We start from the raw sequence: 21,399 nt of genomic DNA, 5'->3' as shown, positions 1-21,399 counted from the left end.
ATATAAAAATTGCAAAGCAATACGTACCTTGTGTATTAAAGGTAGATTTATGAAGGCAAGCTAATAAAATACAAAATATAATAGCACTTCAAATGACATAACTTGCTTCTACAATGTAAGAATTACCAGAATCTGTTTGAGGGGGGCATATCCTTAATCCATGACAATGTCAGAGAAAAAGGAATGAGCTAATATTGAGAAGGAATATGGTTTACTCTCAATCGTAAGTGACACAGTCAATGAAAAGCTGAGAAGCCAAAGAACTATCACACGGGGGTCTTCATCACCAACAGCACCACTCTGCACATAGCTACCATTTCCAACTTACCCGAGGCCAGGTAGGCACTAAGAGGCAGAAACAGGAGTCCAGCCTCACAGTACGACTTTGTGCCACAGTATTTAGTTTAGAACAGCTGGGAAGTGAGAGGGTAGGAGAGAGTGTATCTCTGGAGACAGATCTGGCTACTATGGATAATGGGAAAGAGCCACTCACTTTCCCTGGGTAAGGTGAGGGCCTAGAAAACTCTTGGAAGACTTATTAAAGAAACAGCAACCAGCAGGCAGGAGCGAACAGGGCAGGCAGCACGCAGTGCCTCTGAGCACCCTACCTATGACTGATGTGCGCACACAATGTCCAAAAATTTTCTATTTTCTCTTATATGAGCTGTCAGATCTTTATGAAACCTGAGAGTTTAAGATTATCAGGACGTTTTATTTAAAGCCTAGGGCCACAGTCCACAGAAAATCAGGAAGAGAACAAAAATCTTAACTACTATATTGTCTGTCCACTCAGTCTCACCTATTCAAAAAGATCCCAGTGTCCTTTAAATATGGGTAGTGCCATTATTTAGACCTGTAATCCCAACAATCCTTGGGGGTTATAGAGATTCAGAACTAACAGAGAACAGTAATAGGTTTTGTCTCCTGGAAGCCGTTATTTCCTTTCCAAACTACACAAGGCATGTGCTAACAATCCTGAACTTTCAGTTAAGAGTTCTATTTTTTTTTTTTTTTTTAAGATTTTATTTATTTGACAGAGAGAGAGAGACAGCGCGAGAGGGAACACAAGCAGGGGGAGTGGAAGAAGGAGAAGCAGGCTTTCCACGGAGCAGGGAGCCCAATGCGGGGCTCGATCCCAAGACCCTGGGATCATGACCTGAGCCGAAGGCAAACACCCAACAACTGAGCCACCCAGGTGTCCAAGAGTTCTATTTTTCACAATCATGCTAGAGATCTTGCTGGGGGTGGTTAAACTTTTTGCAAGAACTGACTGTTATGGTGGGAATTAAAGGTGAGACACTCCAGCTAGGATTGAATTCTGCTACCTTCCCAAGTGAACCCAGGACAGATGGAAAACAAGCTAATTCCTGAGAATAAAGGGAATCAGGGATCCAGAAGCAGTCATAAGGGTTGGCAAACTTTTTCTCTCAAGGGCCAGAGAATAAACATTTTAGGCTTTTCAAGTCAAATACAGTCTCCTGTATTGATTTTTAAATAATCCTTTAAAGACATAAAACCATTGTTAACTCAAAGACTGCAAAAATAGGCTGTGGGCTGGATTTCACCCACACATGGGCTATAGTTTGCAATCTCTGGTACAGACGACAAATAGGAATTCATGTGAGACAGTATATGGGACTTTATTAAACAAGATACAGACTCAGGGCAAATGAGAAGTGAAGTATAAAGGCAAACCACTATCAGCGAATAATCTGAGCCAAAACAGCTCACAGTAAACATGAAGAGAATGCAGTAGGACTACATGTGAATAGAGATGATGCTAAATGGGAAAGCAAGAGAAAAGGGAGCTCAAGGAGGAAAGAAAAAGACATAACAATTTGTGAGCCATCTCAAGCACCAAGAAAACTTCATTCTACTGTAGGGCAGAAGCTGGGAAAAATGAGTGCAGTCCTATGCAGCCACGTGGACCAGTAAGAACTGAAGCACTGGCTCCAGGGAACCAGATCATGACAATCAGAAGAGACACAAGTCTATCAGAACCCAATGGTTAGGTCAGCAGCCTCCAGCGAGCTAGGACATGAACTTCCTGCAAGCAGTCTCCAGCTACAGAACCATACATATACTTAACTCATTTAATAGTAAGTGAAGAGACACAGTTAAGTAAACAAAAGCAAACCATTTACCACCTACTACGTAACTTATTTTTTATTGAAAGTATCTTGCATTCATGATGGATGCTTTCTAGGTTTTGCCAGACATTTTAACGTTAAAGGTTAAATTATTTTTTACATGCAAGTAGTGTGAAGTTTCCCCCACATGGGATCAATGATTATAAGAAGATGACATAACCACATGGGTTATTTGTCTTTTTTAATCGAAAAGCTAACAGACTGGCTATATTCCCCCCAAAACCACAAACTGAGTAGTAAACTGAGTCTCTAGCCAACATATTCAAAGCTGAGGATTAAAAATGCAAAAACAAGTCCTTAGATCCAATTAAGGGAGCCCTGCTACATACAGGCTAATCAATATCAGTGGTACTCCTTGACTCCAGGAAGCTGGAAGACATCCTAATAACCCCACTCAAAACATTTACCTCAGGTAGCCTTTTTCCAGTTTCCAACTCATGAATAAAAAGAATATGTTGTTAATTCTATTTCAGAAAACTTTTTTCAACTTGTTTTATTTACAATGCCAACTTTTAAAAGGTCATTAAACTAAAGTTAACTAGACAATAAACTAGGCAGAAATCGCTTTACAAAGAGAGTTTTGGAAAGCCCAAAATGCCACCTTCTACAGAGAACCCACAGTTCAGGTTTATTTAGAGCAAAGAAAAAAGAAACTTTTGATCCATACTAGAAGAAACTCAGCCATAAGTTTGGAATCTGTACTCAAACTACACATGCAAGGAGGACAATATTCTGCTTAAACAACTGATTTGCTGCTGCCATTTGTCTACTGTTTGTCTAATATTAACAATTATAAACAGAGCAGTGCAACTAGTATTTGGAACAATCCTTACAGTGTTACAGTGTCAGGCATAACATTTCACTTCTCTTCACACCACTGGTTCTCTTTGCGTACCTAGAAGAGACAGATAGAAGGAAGTACCTTAAGTAGTCTTTCTTAAGACTACTACCTAATGATTCATTAACAGCCTGTGAGGAGGGTCACAAAGGGACAGATGGAAAACTAGAAAAATACCCAGTTATGAGTATACTTCCTTACCCTTCTTCGCCTCCCCAGGTTTTTATTCTGCCCTGCTGAAATGATCAAAAAAGCAAAAGCAATGGGGCAATTAAAGCTTCAGTCACCAGAACTGACAGCAAATTCAAATACTTCATTCACATTATTTTAGTCTGTAGCTGTGTCAACACTGATCTATTCATTCATTTCTTCCCCCATTCACTAAGTTGCTTTCAAGTATCCTGGCAGAACACCCACAGGGGCTGCTGTTCTGAAGTCAAATAGTTATGGCTTACATTTAAGGTCCCAGGTGCCCAAACCAGTAACTGTGAAGGAGTAAATATCAAAGAGCACCTTTCCTTGAAAACTAATTGTTCTTATGCTTATACAAGAGTGGTAGCATGTAAGTGTTTAGACTCACAGACCAATCTCTCAACAAGAGTATTTTTTATGACACAGAAAGTACCTATTATCATCTTTCAGAAAGTCAAGTCTCCTTGACAGAGACCCATCTCCAGGCATGTTTGGAGTTTTACTTTTTTTTAAAAAGCATGTGATCAGGAACAAGCTGTGAGCAACTTACCTGGGCTTCCTCTTCTTCAGTAAAGTCATTTTTGATATTGAAGGTCTTGCGGATCTCCTCAGGAGTCTTCCCCTTGATCATATTGGCAACAGTCTTGCATGTAACATCAAGCAAACCTTTGATGTCTAAATAGTTCGCAGCCTGGAAAGTGTTGTTTTCATTAAAGTATATGTGATGTTTTAAACTAAATCCAAAGTTAGTGACTGTAAATCCATACTAATTAAGCTTAAAATGCTAATTTCATGAAATTAAAGGGAAAATCAGATTCTTTGGTGAAGTATTTTCATACATCCCCTTCGTTACACCTTCTGTAATATGGAGTCCTGCTGCTGCCTTAAGCAAACCACACCACCTCAAATGCTAAAGAATGGCCACTACTTGTGGGTGTGTGGGTGTGCTCACAGGCACACAAGCACCACATGGCAAATCTTGACAAAAGTATTTACAGAGGCAGAAGCGATAACAGCGTTGCATTTTACTGATCTTCTCAAAAAGTGAGCTTTTAGATTCTTTGGTTTTCTCTCCTGTTTTCTGTTATATAAATTTATGCTCCTACCTTTAACATTTCCTTTCTTTGGGTTTAATTTCATCCTTGACTAGTTTAAGGTAAAAGCTTAGATCGCTGATTTGAGACTTTTTTCTTTTCCAATACAGGTGCTTTAGTGCTACCAACTTCCCTCTGAATACTACTTCAGCTACATCTCATACATTCTCATATGTTGGCTTTTATTTCCATTCAGATCAAAATACTTTCTGGCATAAAATTTCTAATTCTCTTTTCCAATTTTTCTTTTGATTTCTTCTTTGACTCATGGGTTACTGAGAAGTTACTTAAGTTTTTCCAGATAGCTTTCACTCATTGACTTCTAATTTAATTTCACTGTGATCAGAAAACAGTGTGCCTTGAATCCTTTCAAATTTGAGACTTGTGTTTTACCTTGAACATGTCGATCTTAATAGTACACACTTGAAAATGCATTCATTGCATGTCATGAGATTTAATGGTCTATAAATGTCTATCAGAACAAGTCTGTCAATAGTGTTATTTGAATCTTCTACATCCTTACTCGTTCTACTTGTTTTATCAATTAAGGGGAGACAGCAGACAGTGGATTTGTCTATTTATCCTTTGAGTTCTATTGGTTTTTGTTTCACTTTTTGGAAATCTTTTAGATAGATAAACATTTAGGACTGTCATGTCCTCTTAATATTGGACTTATCCCTTTACCATTATGCAATGACCCTCTTTAATCCTGCTGATATTCTTTGCTCTGAAATCTACTTTAAAATAGTCACTGCAGTTTTCTTTTGATTACTGTTAGCACAATTTAATCTTTAATCATAATTTAATCAAGTGTGTCTTTAAAGTGGGTGTTTTGGGGACACCACAGCTGAACCTTTTTTTCTTAATCCGATGTGACAATCTGTACCCTTTAATTGTTTTGTTTAGACCATTTGCATTTAACGTGATTGTTAATATGTGAATTTAAATATACCACCGTACTTGAGTTGAGGGAGAATTAAAATTCAGTACCAATGAATTTAACAAACTCTCTTACAAGTGCTAAAGGCTCTGAACTAGAGATATCTTAAAGAATGCATTAAGAAACATACCAGAATAAGTTCAAAAAGTGTTCCTTGGTCAACTTTCAGGAATTCTTGGTCCCAAACAGGGATATCATCTGTCCGCTTTTCTTTGTTCTCATCATCCTCGGGAGGAGGGGGGTCATCCTTGTGGTGGGTGCACCACTGAATGACCTGTAACAAAGAAAGTTCATTCCTTTGTGGCATTACGTCACAAGGTACTCATTCCACTACTGGGGCAAGGTTATTCCTAACAATGGGCTAAGAACTAGCTAGAAGCTGACTTGAGTAAGCAAATTAGTGGCCGAGCTTGAAAAGCAAAACTGAAGCTTGAGGAATCTTCATAACCCTAGAGGCTGGAAGATCTTAGAGAAGAGCAAACCTTGCAGATAGATTGCTATTTTGACCACATTAAAAAGCTCCTCGCAAAAAAATACACAACGTCAGACAGGATAATGAGTGGAAAATACGTGCAACATGAACAAGTAATTGATTACCCTCTAGAATATAAATTTTGAAAATCACTACAAAGTGGGGCACCTGGCTGACTCAGGCAGTAGAACATGTGATTCAATCTCAGGATTGTGAGTTTGAACCCCACATTGGGCATAGAGCTTACTTTAAAAAGAAAAAAAATCACTACAAAGAAACGGGCTATAGATATGAACAGGCTATTCACAAAGGAATCTGAATACTCAAACAGGAGAAAATGTGCAGTCTCATTAGATACAAAAATCAATACTCCAGTCAGGTCCTACTCTAGAATGACCAAAAAAAAAAAAAAAAAAGATTTTGATGCTCATCACTGGCAACATTGTGAGGATAACATGAACTCTTATAATGGAGAGTGTAAATTGGTATAATCCCTTTGAAAAGTAATCTAGCAACTACCTATACCTAGTGAAAATGAGGATATGCATACATTATCACCAAGCAATTCTAAATATCACGAGACTACTGAGTGTAAGAACAAAGTAAGAAAAGCAGAAATGACCCCTTCATAGGGGAATAAACATATATCAAGTTTCAGGAAGCAGGTTAAACCACATGTACCATCATAACGGCCTAAATCAACACTGAAAGTGTTACAAGTTGTAGAATCTAGGTGGCAGGTAAATGGGGTTTTGCTGTGTAATATCACTTTTCTGTATGATCAAATTTTGTTCATAGTATATAATGCTGGAGAAATAAAAAATGCTGAAAAAAAAAAAAAGGCAGAGCTAAGAAATTATACTGTCAGAGGTAAAAAAGGAAAGATCTATTCTAGAAGGAAAAGCCAAGCTAGGAGTTTTCATGAAATATTATCTTTTTAAGAAGTATTCCAGTTGTGTAAGAAAAAAACAGCAATTAGTATTTGTTTATGTAGGTATTAAAAAAAATTTTTTTTTTTTTTTTAAAGATTTTATTTATTTATTTGACAGAGAGAGACATAGCGAGAGCAGGAACACAAGCAGGGGGAGTGGGAGAGGGAGAAGCAGGCTTCCTGCCGAGCAGGGAGCCCGATGTGGGACTCGATCCCAGGACCCTGGGATCATGACCTGAGCCGAAGGCAGACGCTTAACGACTGAGCCACCCAGGCGCCCAAAAAAAAACTCTTAAGAGAGCATGTAAGAAATTAATGTTGAGGGGCGCCTAGGTGGCTCAGTTGTTAAGCGTCTGCCCTCTGCTCAGGTCATTGTCCCAGGGTCCTGGGATCGAGCCCTGCATCGGGCTCCCTGTTCCCGGGAAGCCTCCTCCTCCCTCTCCCACTCCCCCTGCTTGTGTTCCCTCTCTCACAGTCTCTCTCTCTCTGTCAAATAAATAAATAAAATCTTTAAAAAAATAATAATAAAAAAAATTAATGTTGATTATTATTACTTGAGGGAGTTTCAGGTCAGATTGAGACAAGGATGGGAGATTTTACTGTGTACTTTTACAGTTTTTGGATCATGCAATTATTCAGTGTGTAAGTTTAAATATGCCTAAGACTTAATAATGCAAATAAAAAAAATACTTACTCTCAGAAGTGGCCCTGTATCACCCAGCCCATCAACTCTGACCTTCTGTACTAACTCCTTGCTTGTTCACTATGCTCTAGTCACCACACTTGCCTCCCCACCTTTCCTCAAAAGGTAGAGCATGCTCTTGTCTTAGGGTCACTGCACTTGATCCCAATGCCCACAATTCTCTTCCCCCACATATTCATGTCTTTGTTCAAAGATCAACTTCTCAGTAAGGCATTTCCTGACCACCTTTATTTTAAAAATAGCTAACTCTCCACCAATCAACCCACTTATACTCCATAGCTTTCCCATCTGACATATTTCTTACATTATACATTTCCCCCACACTTTTAGAATGTTAATTCCCTAAGGGCAGAGCCTCTCTGGTTCACTGCTATACCTCCAGCACCTAAAAAATATCTGGCATTTGAATGAGTGCAAACTAAGTCCTTTTAGATGCACTTTACATTAGTATATAATATAATATTAATTGCAAGACAATACCCAGAAGATCTAACTAGATAAAATATAAAGCTTCTAAACCATAAAATATGAACGGACATAAGACAATGCAAAGTGATAGAAATGCTATATAAACAACTCCTATAAAAAGCCCACTAGACTACAAAATGGATGAACCTTGAAAACATTATGCAAAGCGAAGTAAGCCAGAAACAAAAAGACAAATATTGTATAATCCCACTTACAGGAGGTACCCACAACAATCCAATTCATAGAGACAGAAAGTAGAATAGTGGTTACAAGGGGCCGGAGGCAGGGAGTATTGATGAGTTATTGTTTAAAGGGTACAGAGTTTCAGTTTGCAATGATGAAAAATTTCTGGAGATGGTAAGTCGTGGTGATTGCACAGCAGTGCAAATGTACTTAATGCCACTGAACTGTCTACATAAAAAAGTTAAAAATGGTAATTTTGATGTTATGTATATTTATAACAATTTTTTTTTTTTTTTAAAGATTTTATTTATTTTTTGACAGAGAGAGACACAGCAAGAGAGGGAACACAAGCAGGGGGAGTGGGAGAGGGAGAAGCAGGCTTCCCGCAGAGCAGGGAGCCCGATGGGGGGCTCGATCCCAGGACCCTGGGATCATGACCTGAGCCGAAGGCAGACGCTTAACGACTGAGCCACCCAGGCGCCCTTATTCAGTCTTTTTTTTTAAGATTTTATTTATTTGAGAGAGAGAGAGAGAGCACGAGAAAGGGGAGGGTCAGAGGGAGAAGCAGACTCCCTGCTGAGCAGGGAGCCTGATGTGGGGCTCCATCCTGGGACTCCAGGATCATGACCTGAGCTAAAGGCAGATGCTTAACGACTGAGCCACCCAGGCGCCCCATAACAATTTTTTTAAAAGCCCATTAGAAAGACATGCAAAGGAAAACAAAGCAGGAAATATAAATGGCCAGTAATACATGTAAAAAATGTTCAGGCTTAGAGAATCACTTTTTACCCAGTCTAGAGCAATTAAAAGAACTGATAATAGCCAATTATGATAAGACATGGAAAAATATGCAGCACAGCTGCATCTTACACCAGGGTCAAGAGAAAGCAGAAGATGAAATTGCATATGGCTAATGACTTTTGAAAATCTCTGAGAAAGGGGCCAAATGGAACCAACCATTCCCATCTCTAAGCCTTGCTTACTTCCTCTGCCCTGTAATAACTAGGTGCTGTTTCTCCAAATGAGCATGCAAGTAAATAGCTGGCTCTGTTAAGGAGCCATGTGCCCTGAAACACTAAAATTCTATTCAATGTCAAGAGCCTTTTATGCTTAAACACAAGGTAAGGTGATCAACAGTGGGGGTACATTTGTTCTCAAGCTCCCTTTGAGGCACAGCTATTCAGTGGACAAACAAAAATTTTTTTCCTTTTTGCTAAGCACATACTGTTGTATTTCAGTAATTTAAATGTTTTTATCAAAAAGACTACACAACTTGGGGTGACTGGGTGGCTCAGTCAGTTTAAGTGTCCGACTCTTGATCTCAGCTCAGGTCTTGATGTCAGGGTGGTGAGTTCAAGCCCCACACTGCGCTCTGCACTGGGCATGGAGCCTACTCAAAAAAAAAAAAAAAGACTACACAACTCAAATATTCACAGGGCCTGGTTAAATAAATACAACAGACACCTAGAGTCATAATCCGTCTGGGTAAGGAAGCTACCTATGTAGCAGTATAGGAAGATCACCAAGATGTTAAATGACAAAAGAAAAGTACATATTCAAGTACATAGTTTGTTACCTTACCTTTTTTAATATTGCTGCGTTAACATTTGGTAGAGGAACTGGGTCATCATCTCCCTCATCATCCATTCCCAAATCTAAGAAAACCAGAAGAGAGCTATCATTATTTCAATTCTATTATAACATTTACACCAACCAGACATCTCAAGTACCTTGTAAGACGTTGTCTAAAAGACCGTGAAAAATCCTCTACTTAAAACAGTTCTCTTATGAGCATTTAAAATAAGCAGTTTCTAACAAGAGGTCCATAAACCACCCAAAACTATATTAAGTTGTAGGAGTAGACAAATACAGGAATATTACATAAACAGAATCCTTAATGAGGAAGAAAAGTAACTTAATAACAAGGGGGATTGAGATGACTGGAAAGCCATGTGTGTGTGGGGGAGGGAATCGAAGCCAGACCCTTATCCTTACTTTTTATACCAAACTCTTTAGATGGGCAGCATTTAGAAAAATAGAATAAAAAGTATTTCAAGTAACAGAATCTCAATCTATTAAAATCCGAAGCCCAAAGATGTATATATATACACACAAAACAAATCATGCAGCCACTGACAAAAATAAGGCAGGCAGCTCCATACATACTGGGTATGATTTCAGGATTAAGGTTTTGTTTGTTGTTTTTTGTTTTTGTTTTTTTAAGATTTTATTTATTTGACAGAGAGAGATAGCAAGAGCAGGAACACAAGCAAGGGGAGAGGCAGAGGGAGAAGCAGACTTCCCACAGAGCAGGGAGTCCAATGCGGGGCCCGATCCCAGGACCCTGGGATCATGACCTGAGCCGAAGGCAGACGCTTAACTGACTGAGCCACCCAGGCGCCCCTACACTTATGTATTTAAATTTTAAAATATCTCCAGAAGGATACATAAGAAATTGTTAACAATATTATCTGTAGGGAAGTTAACAACAATGCGGGTTGAGGGACTCAATTTCAGTGTATACCTGTTATTCATCACATACATATTATCTATAATTTTGAATCTACAGGTTGTCCTAGTAAAAAGGCTAACTTCCAAATTCTCAAAGTGATCGGTTAAGTCCAAAGAAAAAACTTAAAATTAAAATCCCTGTTACTTAAGGACGCCTGGGTGGCTCAGTCGGTTAAGCGTCTGCCTTTGGCTCAGGTCATGAGCCCAGGGTCCTGGGATCGAGTCCCACATCGGGCTCCTTGCTCAGAGGGGAGACTGCTTCTCCCTCTGCCTGCCACTCTCCCTGCTTGTGTGCTCGCTCGCTCTCTCTGGCAAATAAATAAAATCTTTAAAACAAATAAAAATTAAAGATTCTAAGTAAGAGTATTTTTCATGCCAATGGGTCTGTCCTTCAGTTTCTACATGACTTAAAAAAGAGCTGCCCAAAGTTATTTAATAGTTAGCAAGTACCAGTATTAGAGGCTGCAAGTTACTTCAGCTCTATATTGGTTATAGCTGAGTATCAGTTATGCTGACATGGCCAGTGTTGAGTCAAACCATTTGAGCTCCGATGTGTAACAGGTGTCCCAGGCAATGGAGAGTCAGCAATGAATACCGGAGGACAGAAAAGAATTGTTGCACTTTTAGATAGAACTGCTCAAGATGTCTCACTGACAAGATGACACTGTAGTAAAATCCTAAAGGAGAGAGAACACCTAAGCAGTGGAAATGACAAATGCAAAGGCCTTCTGATAGGACAGCCTGGAATGTCCTAATAACACTAAAGCAATCTAGTGTTACTAGAGCATGGTTAGCAAGGGTGAAAGGAGTAGATGAGACCAGTGACAGGGGACCTGACGGTAACAGGGTCTCAAACATTTTAGCTACTGTATTGGGAAGAGATGGTAGAGAGCAGCAGAGAAAAGAAGGAAATCAACTATGGGGCTGGCAATAATCCAAGCACAAGATGGTGGCTTATACAGGTTTACAGCTATGGAAGAAGAAATGATCCAATTCTGGACGCATTTCGATGGCAGAGGCAAAAAGATTTGCCAACAGATGGCAAATACAATGTGAGTCAGGGAAGACTAAGGTTTATGACATGAACAACTAGATGGATGAAACTGCCATGCAGTTACCATTAACTGATATGGGGAAGGCTGTCAGAGAACTGTTACTGTGAAGGGCTGGGAATTAAGAACTCTAGTTTCCTAAGTCTGAGGTACCTATTAGAGATGCAAGGGTAGACCAAGCAGTTAAATTATGCCAAGTCTAAACACCAAAAGAGATCAGAATTGTGGATAGTTTGGGGAATTGGTGTATAGACGGCTTATAACACTATCAGACTAGGTGAGATGACCAAGGGAATGAAGGAGTATAAATATGATGAAGAGGTTCAATGATTAACCCAGCCCTTGGGAATTACAAGCATTAAAGATGAGAAGACAAAAAGCTGTGAGTGAGTGAGTAGTAACTAAAGTATCCTGGAAGTGGAATGTAGAAGGGGATGATCAAATGGTGTCAACTGGTCTAGATGAGAAATCAAACATAAAACGACGCACATGCCAACATGGCAGTCACTGAGCTTAACGAGCAGTTTCACTGGAGTGGTAAAGATTCAAGAAGTATCTTATTTTCCTGTAGAGATGGATCACTCATTTCCCCTCCTCCTTTCTACTAATGTTGCTCCTTGATCCCATCTCAATCTAGAGTAAAACTATAAAAATGACTGTGTCAATTTGGACTAAGCTCCCTTTTGCTTTTCCTGTACTAGTATGAAGTATTCTTAATCAGAGGGGAGAAAACAAAGTTACACTATATAAAATACTTGTGTTTGGGGAATCAAGATAGCACAGAAAACATAATACAGAAGACCAACTAGTTTAGATCCAAACATTATTTGGAAGAAGACTTAAGTCGTATTAAAAATAAGGGCCTTACAGTTGTAAAAGATCACTTCTCTAGCATTTAAACAAGGATGTACAATGTCTTTTCTACTTTTAGACTGAATGCACAAGTATCAACAGTCATTCCTTTAAGCTATTTAGTTTCAAGGACTTCTGAAAGACAACTGTATCCTGATACCACAACCTGGACTTGAACAAATCAGTCAATCCACATGTACACATGCCAAGATTTTCACTTCTGATTATCCTGTGATTAGGTTTTATTTTTGTTTTCTAAGTCACAAAAAAACCATTATCAGATATCCTGCAGATGTAAAACAAGAAAAGCAGTAAGTTGCCAAATTCAATAGACTCCAATCCTGAACCAGTTAGAATTCTATATAAACCACTGGTACTTAAAACCATTCACCCTCTGATACCCAAAGGCTATGGAAGAAAAGAATCATTTAACTGTTGCTGTCTATCACTCCCCTTGCTTCAGTGATCAGAGGCGTGGAAAACCTTCACGGAGCCCTATGTTCTTACACTGGCAAATGCTTCTTTAAAGCAGCACAGGACAGATTAGTGTGCCAGACACCAACTAAGATGAAATAAAGAACATTTCCATTGTCAAAGCAAGTATTCAGGCAGCAAATTTTGGTATCAGTTTCTACATCTTCTAGATAAAGCCTTACTCACCTGCCTTTAGGGACACTTGGATTGCTTTCACACTCTTTATTAGTGACCATACCATAGTTCTTCATTCAACAGGTACTTGGTGAACAGTGACTGTGGGATGTACCAAGGGGTTTACAACTCAATAGGAGTGATCTATTTATTTAAGTTACCAGGATACAAGACTGTAAGTGCCACCTGATTGGTACTAATTACCAAAAAAGAGTTACATGTTCAGCTTTTATCAGCAAACAGAAGTCACCAGCTTAGAAAAGACACACCCTCTGCAATTTAGCTTTTGCCTCTACCACACCTAATAAATGCCATTAAGAAATCCTCTAACTTACTATGAAATTCCAAATGACAACTGTGCAGTATATGAATGTGATAATCATTCTGGTCACCTCAAAATGCCTCCCTCTTCCCTTGGCTTCCATAAATCTTACTCCACCGATTCTCCACTTCTGACTTCTACTCGAGAAACACCACCTGCCTGCCATTCCAATATAGCTGACTGCCAACCTCATTTACTCCCATAGATAAATACTCCTATAATCCACCACACAAAGTCTATGTATCTCCAGCAGTCCACAGCTCAGAGGCCAAGATCCACATACTCAACTGCCTAGTAGACTGTTACAAAAATCTTCTGGGCAGGGGGATCAAACATACCTAACATGGTCACCTCAAAGTCATTTTTTTCCCATTTCTCTCAAACCCATTCTTCAGTTCTACCAACTACAATAACACAATCTCATTCCATACCAATAAACCCCAACCAGAAACCTCGACTCTACTTTTCTCTAACACATCTTGTCTACTTTACCTCAGAATAATCTCCCAAAACACCCTAATTTTACTAGATTTGAAATTATCACCTCATTAGTACTACCCACTGTAGTCTCTCCACAAGCTTGAAAAATAACATCAGCCAAGTCGTTCCCCCAGCACCACTCAGCACACTATACTAACACACTAATTACACCATGTGACAGTCTGTCTTCTTTGGTGTCTTTCTCCCTTCCTAGTTTATAAATTCTTCAAGAGCAAAGACTATTTCTCACTTATCTTCCTTTCACCCCCATAGCTAGTGCTTGGCACATAACTTTTCACTTAAGCATAAGCTACATAAAAACCTTTTATATTTGAATACTAAAGAACAGTCTTATTACTGTCAATTTTTTTTTCACCAATGCTAGAAATTGAATTGTAATGTCTCCATATACTACTAATGTCCGTCAGCCCACTGGTTAATATTAAGATTGATTTTAACTAGTTAAAGTTTCAAAATGTTTCAGGACCTGTTTTCTAACCTTATTTCTTCAATGTGCTGTGTATATGCTTTGCAGCAATTTCAGAGGAATGACAACATGGACAAAATGGAAAACTTGGTTAAAAAAAAAAGACGTCTCAGTTTACCAGCTACTCAGCTTACTTCTCTGTTGAAACAAAGCAGTGTATTTAGATACATATAGGAAGGTATCTCTTTTTCAGAGCCTTTTATTTTTCTCATTAGAAACTGTGAATCCATACTCACTTGAAACAGAATTGGGTCATTGTCTGATGCTTAGAAATCACTTCAGTATTAGCTTATGGTCTTATCTATATGAAAAAAGTCCATTAATTCAAACAATGCAGAAAGGATGTTCTCTATCAGAAAGATGCAGTTAATTCTTTAATTTAAAAAATGCAAACATGACCCCTTCATACTCCTGAGCATTTAGTGACAAATTGTGATGACTTGTATAAATTCAATGTTCACGGGTTATCTCCAACTAAATATTACTTCCTCTCTCCCCTGACCCAGGTTTTCTAATAAACTTACCTTCCAACATGGTCTTGATAGTCACAGACTGTTTGGCAATTTCAACATCAACCTCAAATATCTCTCCATCGGAACTCTGCAACTTAATTGAAGGCATCTAAAAAAAGGTATTATATTGAATTTGAAATTTAAGAGAGATTAGTTTTATACATTTTATAAACTACAGTCTGTTCTTAGAAGACCTCTAACTTATTACCTATAAAATCCTAAGGCCATGTAGTATCTATATAACCCTGTAAAACACTGCAAATGGTTATTCACAGGCTAGCATAGAAATGTTGCTGTCAATTTTTTCAAAGTATAACTCCTAGGAACACAAGTTTTTAAGGCTTGCCCTACTGAACTACTACTGGTATAAATTTAAGAGTTATATCCTATATTTTTAATGCAAAATATAGTTAAAATAAACTTATTTAGTCTGTGCCTGCATTTTTTTAAAGATATATTTATTTTAAAGAGAGCAGGAGAGAGAGACCACATGTGCGCACACACATATGCACGTTGGGGAGGGGCAGAGGGAGAGAGAATCTTAAGCAGACTCTCTGCGGAGCATAGAGCCCTACGTGGGGCCTGATCCCCATGACCCTGAGATCATGGCTGGAGCCAAAACGAAGAGTCGGAGGCTTAACGGACTGCATCACCCAGGCACCCCTTTGCCTGCCTTTCTGCTTTCACTAAATACTGACTACTCTCATCTGAATAGTTAGCTGCCACAGTAAACCTCCTGCAAACCAGAGAGTAGTCAGTCCAAAATAAAGCTACAAAATAAGATATAAATTTTCCAATACTGAGATTTACCACTGAAAAATGAGTTGTGATCCAAAGAGTGTATGAGAATATTCTTATTTTATGTTTGCATCAATGTAAAATATATAAGATAATAATATCTTTAAGGATAAACAAATGTCCATCCAATCTGCTAAACCAAATAAGGTACTTAAATTTAACAGTCCTTTTTATCTTTCATTACTGACTGTCCAGGTGCCCAAGTTTGAGTTCTTCTGCTAAAATTCTCATAGAAATTACATGTTACTTGCTTCAAAAATGTATTTAACAACTCAGGTTAATTCTGAGTCATTGGGAAAAAGGTACCTCTTAAATAAAAATTAGTTAAGCAATTAACTACAAAGGACTTGAGTTCTAGCAAAAACCAAAAAAACACTTATTTAGAATGAAAAGTTCTAAGCCATCAATTTATCTTCAGAGTCTTGAGGGAAGGAGGAAGGGCGGCAACACCTGACTCTAACGATTACTTCATGATCCCTTCAAATATCAAATATAGATTTTAAAGGCCCATGCTTCTCAGGTATTCATAATCCTGCAATGTCACTATTAACTCGAGAGTGTAGAATTTGGCATTTAAAACATTCACTGCACCTATTTTAGGATCAAAGCCTCCATTAAATCAGTTAAAATATTCATTCTGCTTTTCTTAGGCAATTATCTCCATTCCCCAAATAAGCTGTTAGAGAAAGAAAGCAAAAAGGTAAAGCTATGTTTTAAAATCAGCCACTGAAATATCCTGCTCTCACTCATCCATGGTTGGAGAGATTCAGATTTCACTTTTCAGTTCACAAATATGTCTGTTCCTCCATGTTGCTTAGTGCTTGCCAATAATGCAGTTGTTCTATTCAGTGGAGAAGGGCCAGAGCAGAGGACCTTCCCTGTGACAAGGCAGTAACAAAAGGTATCCCCCAAAGAAATATTTTAACAGGAACCCAATTTTTAATTACAAAACATTCTATGTTCTTTTTATATTCCATAGTACTGGAATGAATACTACAGAAAGACAAGTCTGGCAATATAGTTGATAAAATTACTTTTAAGCACGATGATCATTTCATACTTCTTTCAAATAACTCATGGTAAATAACCACATCTGCTTAGTCATAGTCAAATTCCTGTATTAAGTTACTCTTTAGGGAGTTGAGATCTTATTAAATAAGCAGGGAGGCAATGGGTTAATCCGTAACTGAATGCACTTTGTGATCCCAAATTTAATACTCAAAGAGAAGTTTTTTTAATGTCATAGAGCTAGAATTCAGTGCAAAAGTGTAATGATGATAATGGACGAGATTTTGACATGCTTTCAAGACAATTCCTTAAGTTCCTTATCTTGAAAATCAATCACCCTCCATGACTGGCATGAAGTAGATTCTATCAACAACGTAAAGAAAAACCTGTGTTTTCAGTGACCCGAATTCTGACACCTTTTTGAAAGCAGAATGGACAAGTCTGCATTGCTCTACGACACAGATACATTCTATTGTGAGGCTCTGATGAAAAATTCATGACCCCAAAAGCCAAACCTGAGATCTTGATCCAGGTAAACCTCCAATTCCTGTAAAACTTAAAGTGTCTGGCTTTGAAAGAGTTGGGCCTCCTAAAAGTCACGCCACTACCATAAGAACATCTGCTATTTCAACAGTTGTTTCACCAACTCCAAGCTATGGCAAAATAATGGAGAGAGAAATTCTGAAGGCGCAGGCAGCCTGCTGGGCAAACATGCGGCCCAAGCACAGTTAGCCAGGACCGGTGACTAGTGACGCCAGATAAAAGGAAGAGAAAGGATGGGAGCGAAAAATCCAGCGCTCCCAGACTCCCACCGCCACGCTCCTTCCGGACACCGAAACAACAAACACGCACACACGCCCACGCTCACGACAGCCTAGGGACCTCCACTGAAAGCCCCGCCGCCATCCCCGCCCTGGGTCCCCGAGGCCGGCAGGCTCAGGGCCAAGGGAGGCTCCGGGCCGCAGCCTGGGCCTTGCAACCGAGCTCCGCGCAGGCGGACACTCGCCCCGTGCGAGGAAGGACCAATTCCCGGCCCTGCTCGCATCTTCTCCCGCCCGCCCGCCCCGTCGCCCACGAGGCGCCGTGAGGACGCGCGGCCAGGAGAGGGGCCCGCCGGCACCTCCCGAGAACAGGGTCCGCGACGGGTTCCACTGGGCCTGAGGGAGGCCAGGCCCAGGTGCCTCCCGCCTCCGGCAGGCCAAAGCCGCAACCGTGCGGCCACCCAGCTGGCAATCCACGGCGCCACCGCCCCTTCCCGCTCGGTCGGCGGCCACTCACGGTGCTCGGTCTCAGGCAGACTGCGGGCCGTAGGCTGACAGGAACAGAGCGGCCTCAGCTACGAGAAGAGAAAGGCGGAGAACAAGGCCACTACGGCGGCGAGGCGCGGCGTCGGCCTTTATAGGAGCGGGCGCAGGCGCCGAGGACCCCGGGACCCGTGACGTCACAGAGCCGGTGGGGCTGGCCGCCGAGATCGCCTGACGCAGGCGGAGGAAGGGGGGGGTGGGGCGGGCGCGGACCGGCGGCGGGCGCGACGGCGCGGGGGCAGGGCTTCGTTCTTACCCCGCCGCCGCCCGTGCCCCACCCGGCCCCACCCCCGCAAGCGCGGCTCGCTGTCCTCTAAAGCAGGAACGCGGGACTGGCTGGGGTACTCCGCAGCCTGCAAGGGTCCTTCAGGCAGGGGCTGGCCTAAACCGAGTTAAAGACCCCAGCCCTGAAAAGCCTAGAAACTGCGAGTGGGTGTGTGGCGCGGAGGGCTTAGTGTTGGGGAGGGGCTGTGGCTCTCCTTTCATGACGGGGAAAGGGGGCCCGGAGGAAGAATGACAGATGGGCAGTGGCAGTCACCGCTCTGAGATTCCTCTCGGGCCCTCGGTGACATCCCCTGAGCCCAGCATGCGTTAGCTCACTCTCCACAATAACCCGTGAGGTGAAGTGTTGCCCTTTCCCAGCTTTATACCTCGGAACAGATTCAGAACAACACAGTGTAGTGCTCTTCAGCCTTGTTTCCTACCGTTGTTTTCTGAAGAGGCCTCCAGGCCGCAAGAACCATTGTTGCAGCAAAACCCCAAGTCTGGAAAGGAGGTCTCACTAGCAGCGAAAATCCATTCACTCAGCAGTCGTGTACTGAGTACCGAGTACTGAGTACTGAGCAGACGTGTGTGTGAGGCAGTGCTGCGGGATTCTGGGGGGGAACCAGGCAGCCAGGGTGCAGCATGCACAGAACTCTTGTATGGGATGCTCGCTGAAGTCGGCTGGGTCCGTGGGATGAAGCCAACGCTAAAGGAGAGGCGTTAGAGTTTGTGGCAAGACACTGCCCCCCCAGCCCCATGCCATCCAGTCAGGGGCTCTGTGGGACTCCACCCCATTGCTGCTGGGTGAACATTGCCACCCCTCCCTAGGAGACTGAGGCGCCTGTCTCACCTAACCACCAGGCATGTGATGGGATTCCTGACGCCAGGGAGACAAAAGACACTTCCACACAGGGCCCCCTAAGGAAACCAGAGGCCTGCAGCTCTTCTGGGATGGGACTGGGCAGGGAGGCCAAGCAGCTTCTTGGGTTACCAGGTCTTTGTCTGCAAGCTGTGGTATCCAGTGTCTGCCAGGTGCAACAGCTGATGGTAGAGAGATGAAAGGACCTACAGCTCTCATACTTTTTTCCCCCCAACACAGCCCTGCCCTCTGCAGCTCAAGACTCAGGTCCCCTAGGCAAGGCCCACTGCAACCCCTTTGCTCCCTTGCCCGTGGCATACAAGGTTGCACCTTGCAAACTCTTGTTAAACATCCTGAGCAGGAAGGACTGAGCGATGCCCGCTCACACACCCAGCCTGAGGACCCAGCATGAAGAAGGGTACTTTTCCAAATATGTCTGGGGACCTCCCCAATGTTAGAATGACCAAGAGATGCTTGTTTTTAAAATGCAGATTTCATTTATTCATATATACTCTTATATTCATAGATTATCTCAGGAAAGATACACAAGAAATTGTTCCTTATGGGGAAAGGAACTAGGTGACTGGGGTACAGCGGTTGGGGTGATTTGTTCGCTTTATGCCCTTTTCTACCTTTTGGATTTCGAGCCATATGAATATATTACATATTCAAAAATGTTTTACTTTGGGGCATCTGGGTGGCTCAGTCGGTTAAGTGTCTGCCTTTGGCTCAGGTCATGATTCCAGGGTTCTGGGATTGAGTCCCACATGGGGCTCCCTGCTCAGTGGGGAGCCTGCTTCTCCCTCTTCCTCTGCTGCTCCCCGTGCTTGTGCTCTCTCACTATCTCTGTCAAATGAATAAATAAAATCTTTAAAAAAAATGTTTTACTTCAAAAAATAATTGGCATCAAGTCAAGAAAAATGCAGATTCCTGGGTCCACTCTTGATCTAATGAATCTGATTCCCTGGCGGCAGATTTTTCTGCCTTTTAAACAAGCTCTCCAAGTGATTCTTCAGCCCAGGGTAATTGAGAAACCTCTGTGGTAGGGTCTCAGTGATGAATTACTGCTAAGAGGGGGCCAGCAGTGTCTGTCAAAGGTGACTCATTTAGCCCCACACTTTCCGAATCAGCCCTCCGTCCTTCAAACTCTCCTCTCAGGATGGACAAGACTGTTACGGGACTGTCGGGTGCAGGCTGGTGACCACTCATCCCCACTCATTTATCCATAATCACCAGCCCAGGTCAGGAAGGACCGGCCCCCATAGAGTCCCCTTGGTGAGTAAGAGTGCGAGGAAAGGGGGGTTCCTCTGGCTTCAAAGCTGGCCGTGTAATCAAAGCTCTTTGTTCTACAGAGGAAGGAAATAAAATCAAAGAGAAGAGACATTCCCACTGTCACACAGCCACTGTGGAACAAGGTTGAGGCTCCAGCCCCAGCTACATTACTGCCACCACAGCCCAGATACTGAATTTTAGCTGCATCCCTCAAATGCCAGGAATATTTTCTGATTTACTACTGTTCGCAGCATACTACTTACAGGGAAGCTAAAGGGCTCGCATTCAAGTCCAGGTGGGAAAATCTGCTTTTTATGGTGAATTCATTTCCAGAGATTACCTCCCTTTGTAAATTGAGTTTCACTGTTGTTCAAGTGTTCCCTGGAGAATTCCTATGAGCACCAGCTCTCTCAGTGCATCTAAAATGGGACTTTGCTGCCCAGAAGTCAGTTCACACTCCCTTTGTCAGGCACCTACCCACGGGACAGACTGAACTCTGGAGGTGTGTTCTAGCCCATAGGACAGCATGTAAGCTAAGAAGTAATCCAGTCCCCACAAGATCTCTGACCTTCCTTCTTCTTTTTCCAAACTCTACGCCTTCCATCTAAAAATCAGACCCTTATTACTCCAGAAGAGAGAGCGCTGAATGCAGAAAAAAGTCAAATTCTTGGATCTTGATTTGCAAAATGAACTCTTAGAATAAATCGACTCTTCAGAGCAAGAAGGTTTTTTTGGAGCACTGAAAGCCCAGGAGCTGAAGGACTCAAATCTTGAATTGTATACCAGCAACAGCAGAGTTAGAAAAAAGAAGGTATGATGACACCAGAACCAATTTTCCAAAAGGATAGGGGTGGGGGGAAAATTGCAGCAAAGAGAGCATTGCCCTCCCCCCATCCTCTCTGCTCAGGAATAGGGAGAGCTTAGGAACCCCAGAAAGTTTTGCGGACTCTGAGAGCAGAGCGAATCTATGCCTTGGTCTGTGAGGAATGTCTAAAGTCTTCCATGATGAGAAAATATGGGATCAGTTAAGTAGAAATAGCAGCTGGGTGTGCCTAGGCA

At 41.5% G+C, this 21,399-nt stretch overlaps 1 protein-coding gene across 1 annotated transcript; it reads right to left on the bottom strand.

The window, feature by feature from the left end:
* Positions 1-2,151: 2,151 nt before the first annotated feature.
* Positions 2,152-18,079, bottom strand: SKP1 (S-phase kinase associated protein 1). Its single transcript, XM_036089067.2, has 6 exons — positions 17,920-18,079; positions 14,848-14,944; positions 9,553-9,626; positions 5,345-5,488; positions 3,731-3,871; positions 2,152-3,045 (listed from the first exon to the last, which is right to left on the bottom strand). The coding sequence occupies exons 2-6, from the start codon at positions 14,942-14,944 to the stop codon at positions 3,010-3,012; spliced, it is 492 nt and encodes a 163-aa protein (XP_035944960.1). The 5' UTR covers positions 17,920-18,079; the 3' UTR covers positions 2,152-3,009.
* Between the last annotated feature and the right edge of the window lie 3,320 nt (positions 18,080-21,399).

This window comes from Halichoerus grypus, chromosome 2 (assembly GCF_964656455.1).
Source record: "Halichoerus grypus chromosome 2, mHalGry1.hap1.1, whole genome shotgun sequence".
NCBI classification, from domain to species: Eukaryota; Metazoa; Chordata; class Mammalia; order Carnivora; family Phocidae; genus Halichoerus; species Halichoerus grypus.
The sequence above is the reverse complement of the archived record's forward strand: the minus strand, read 5'-3'. Positions and strand labels throughout refer to the sequence as shown.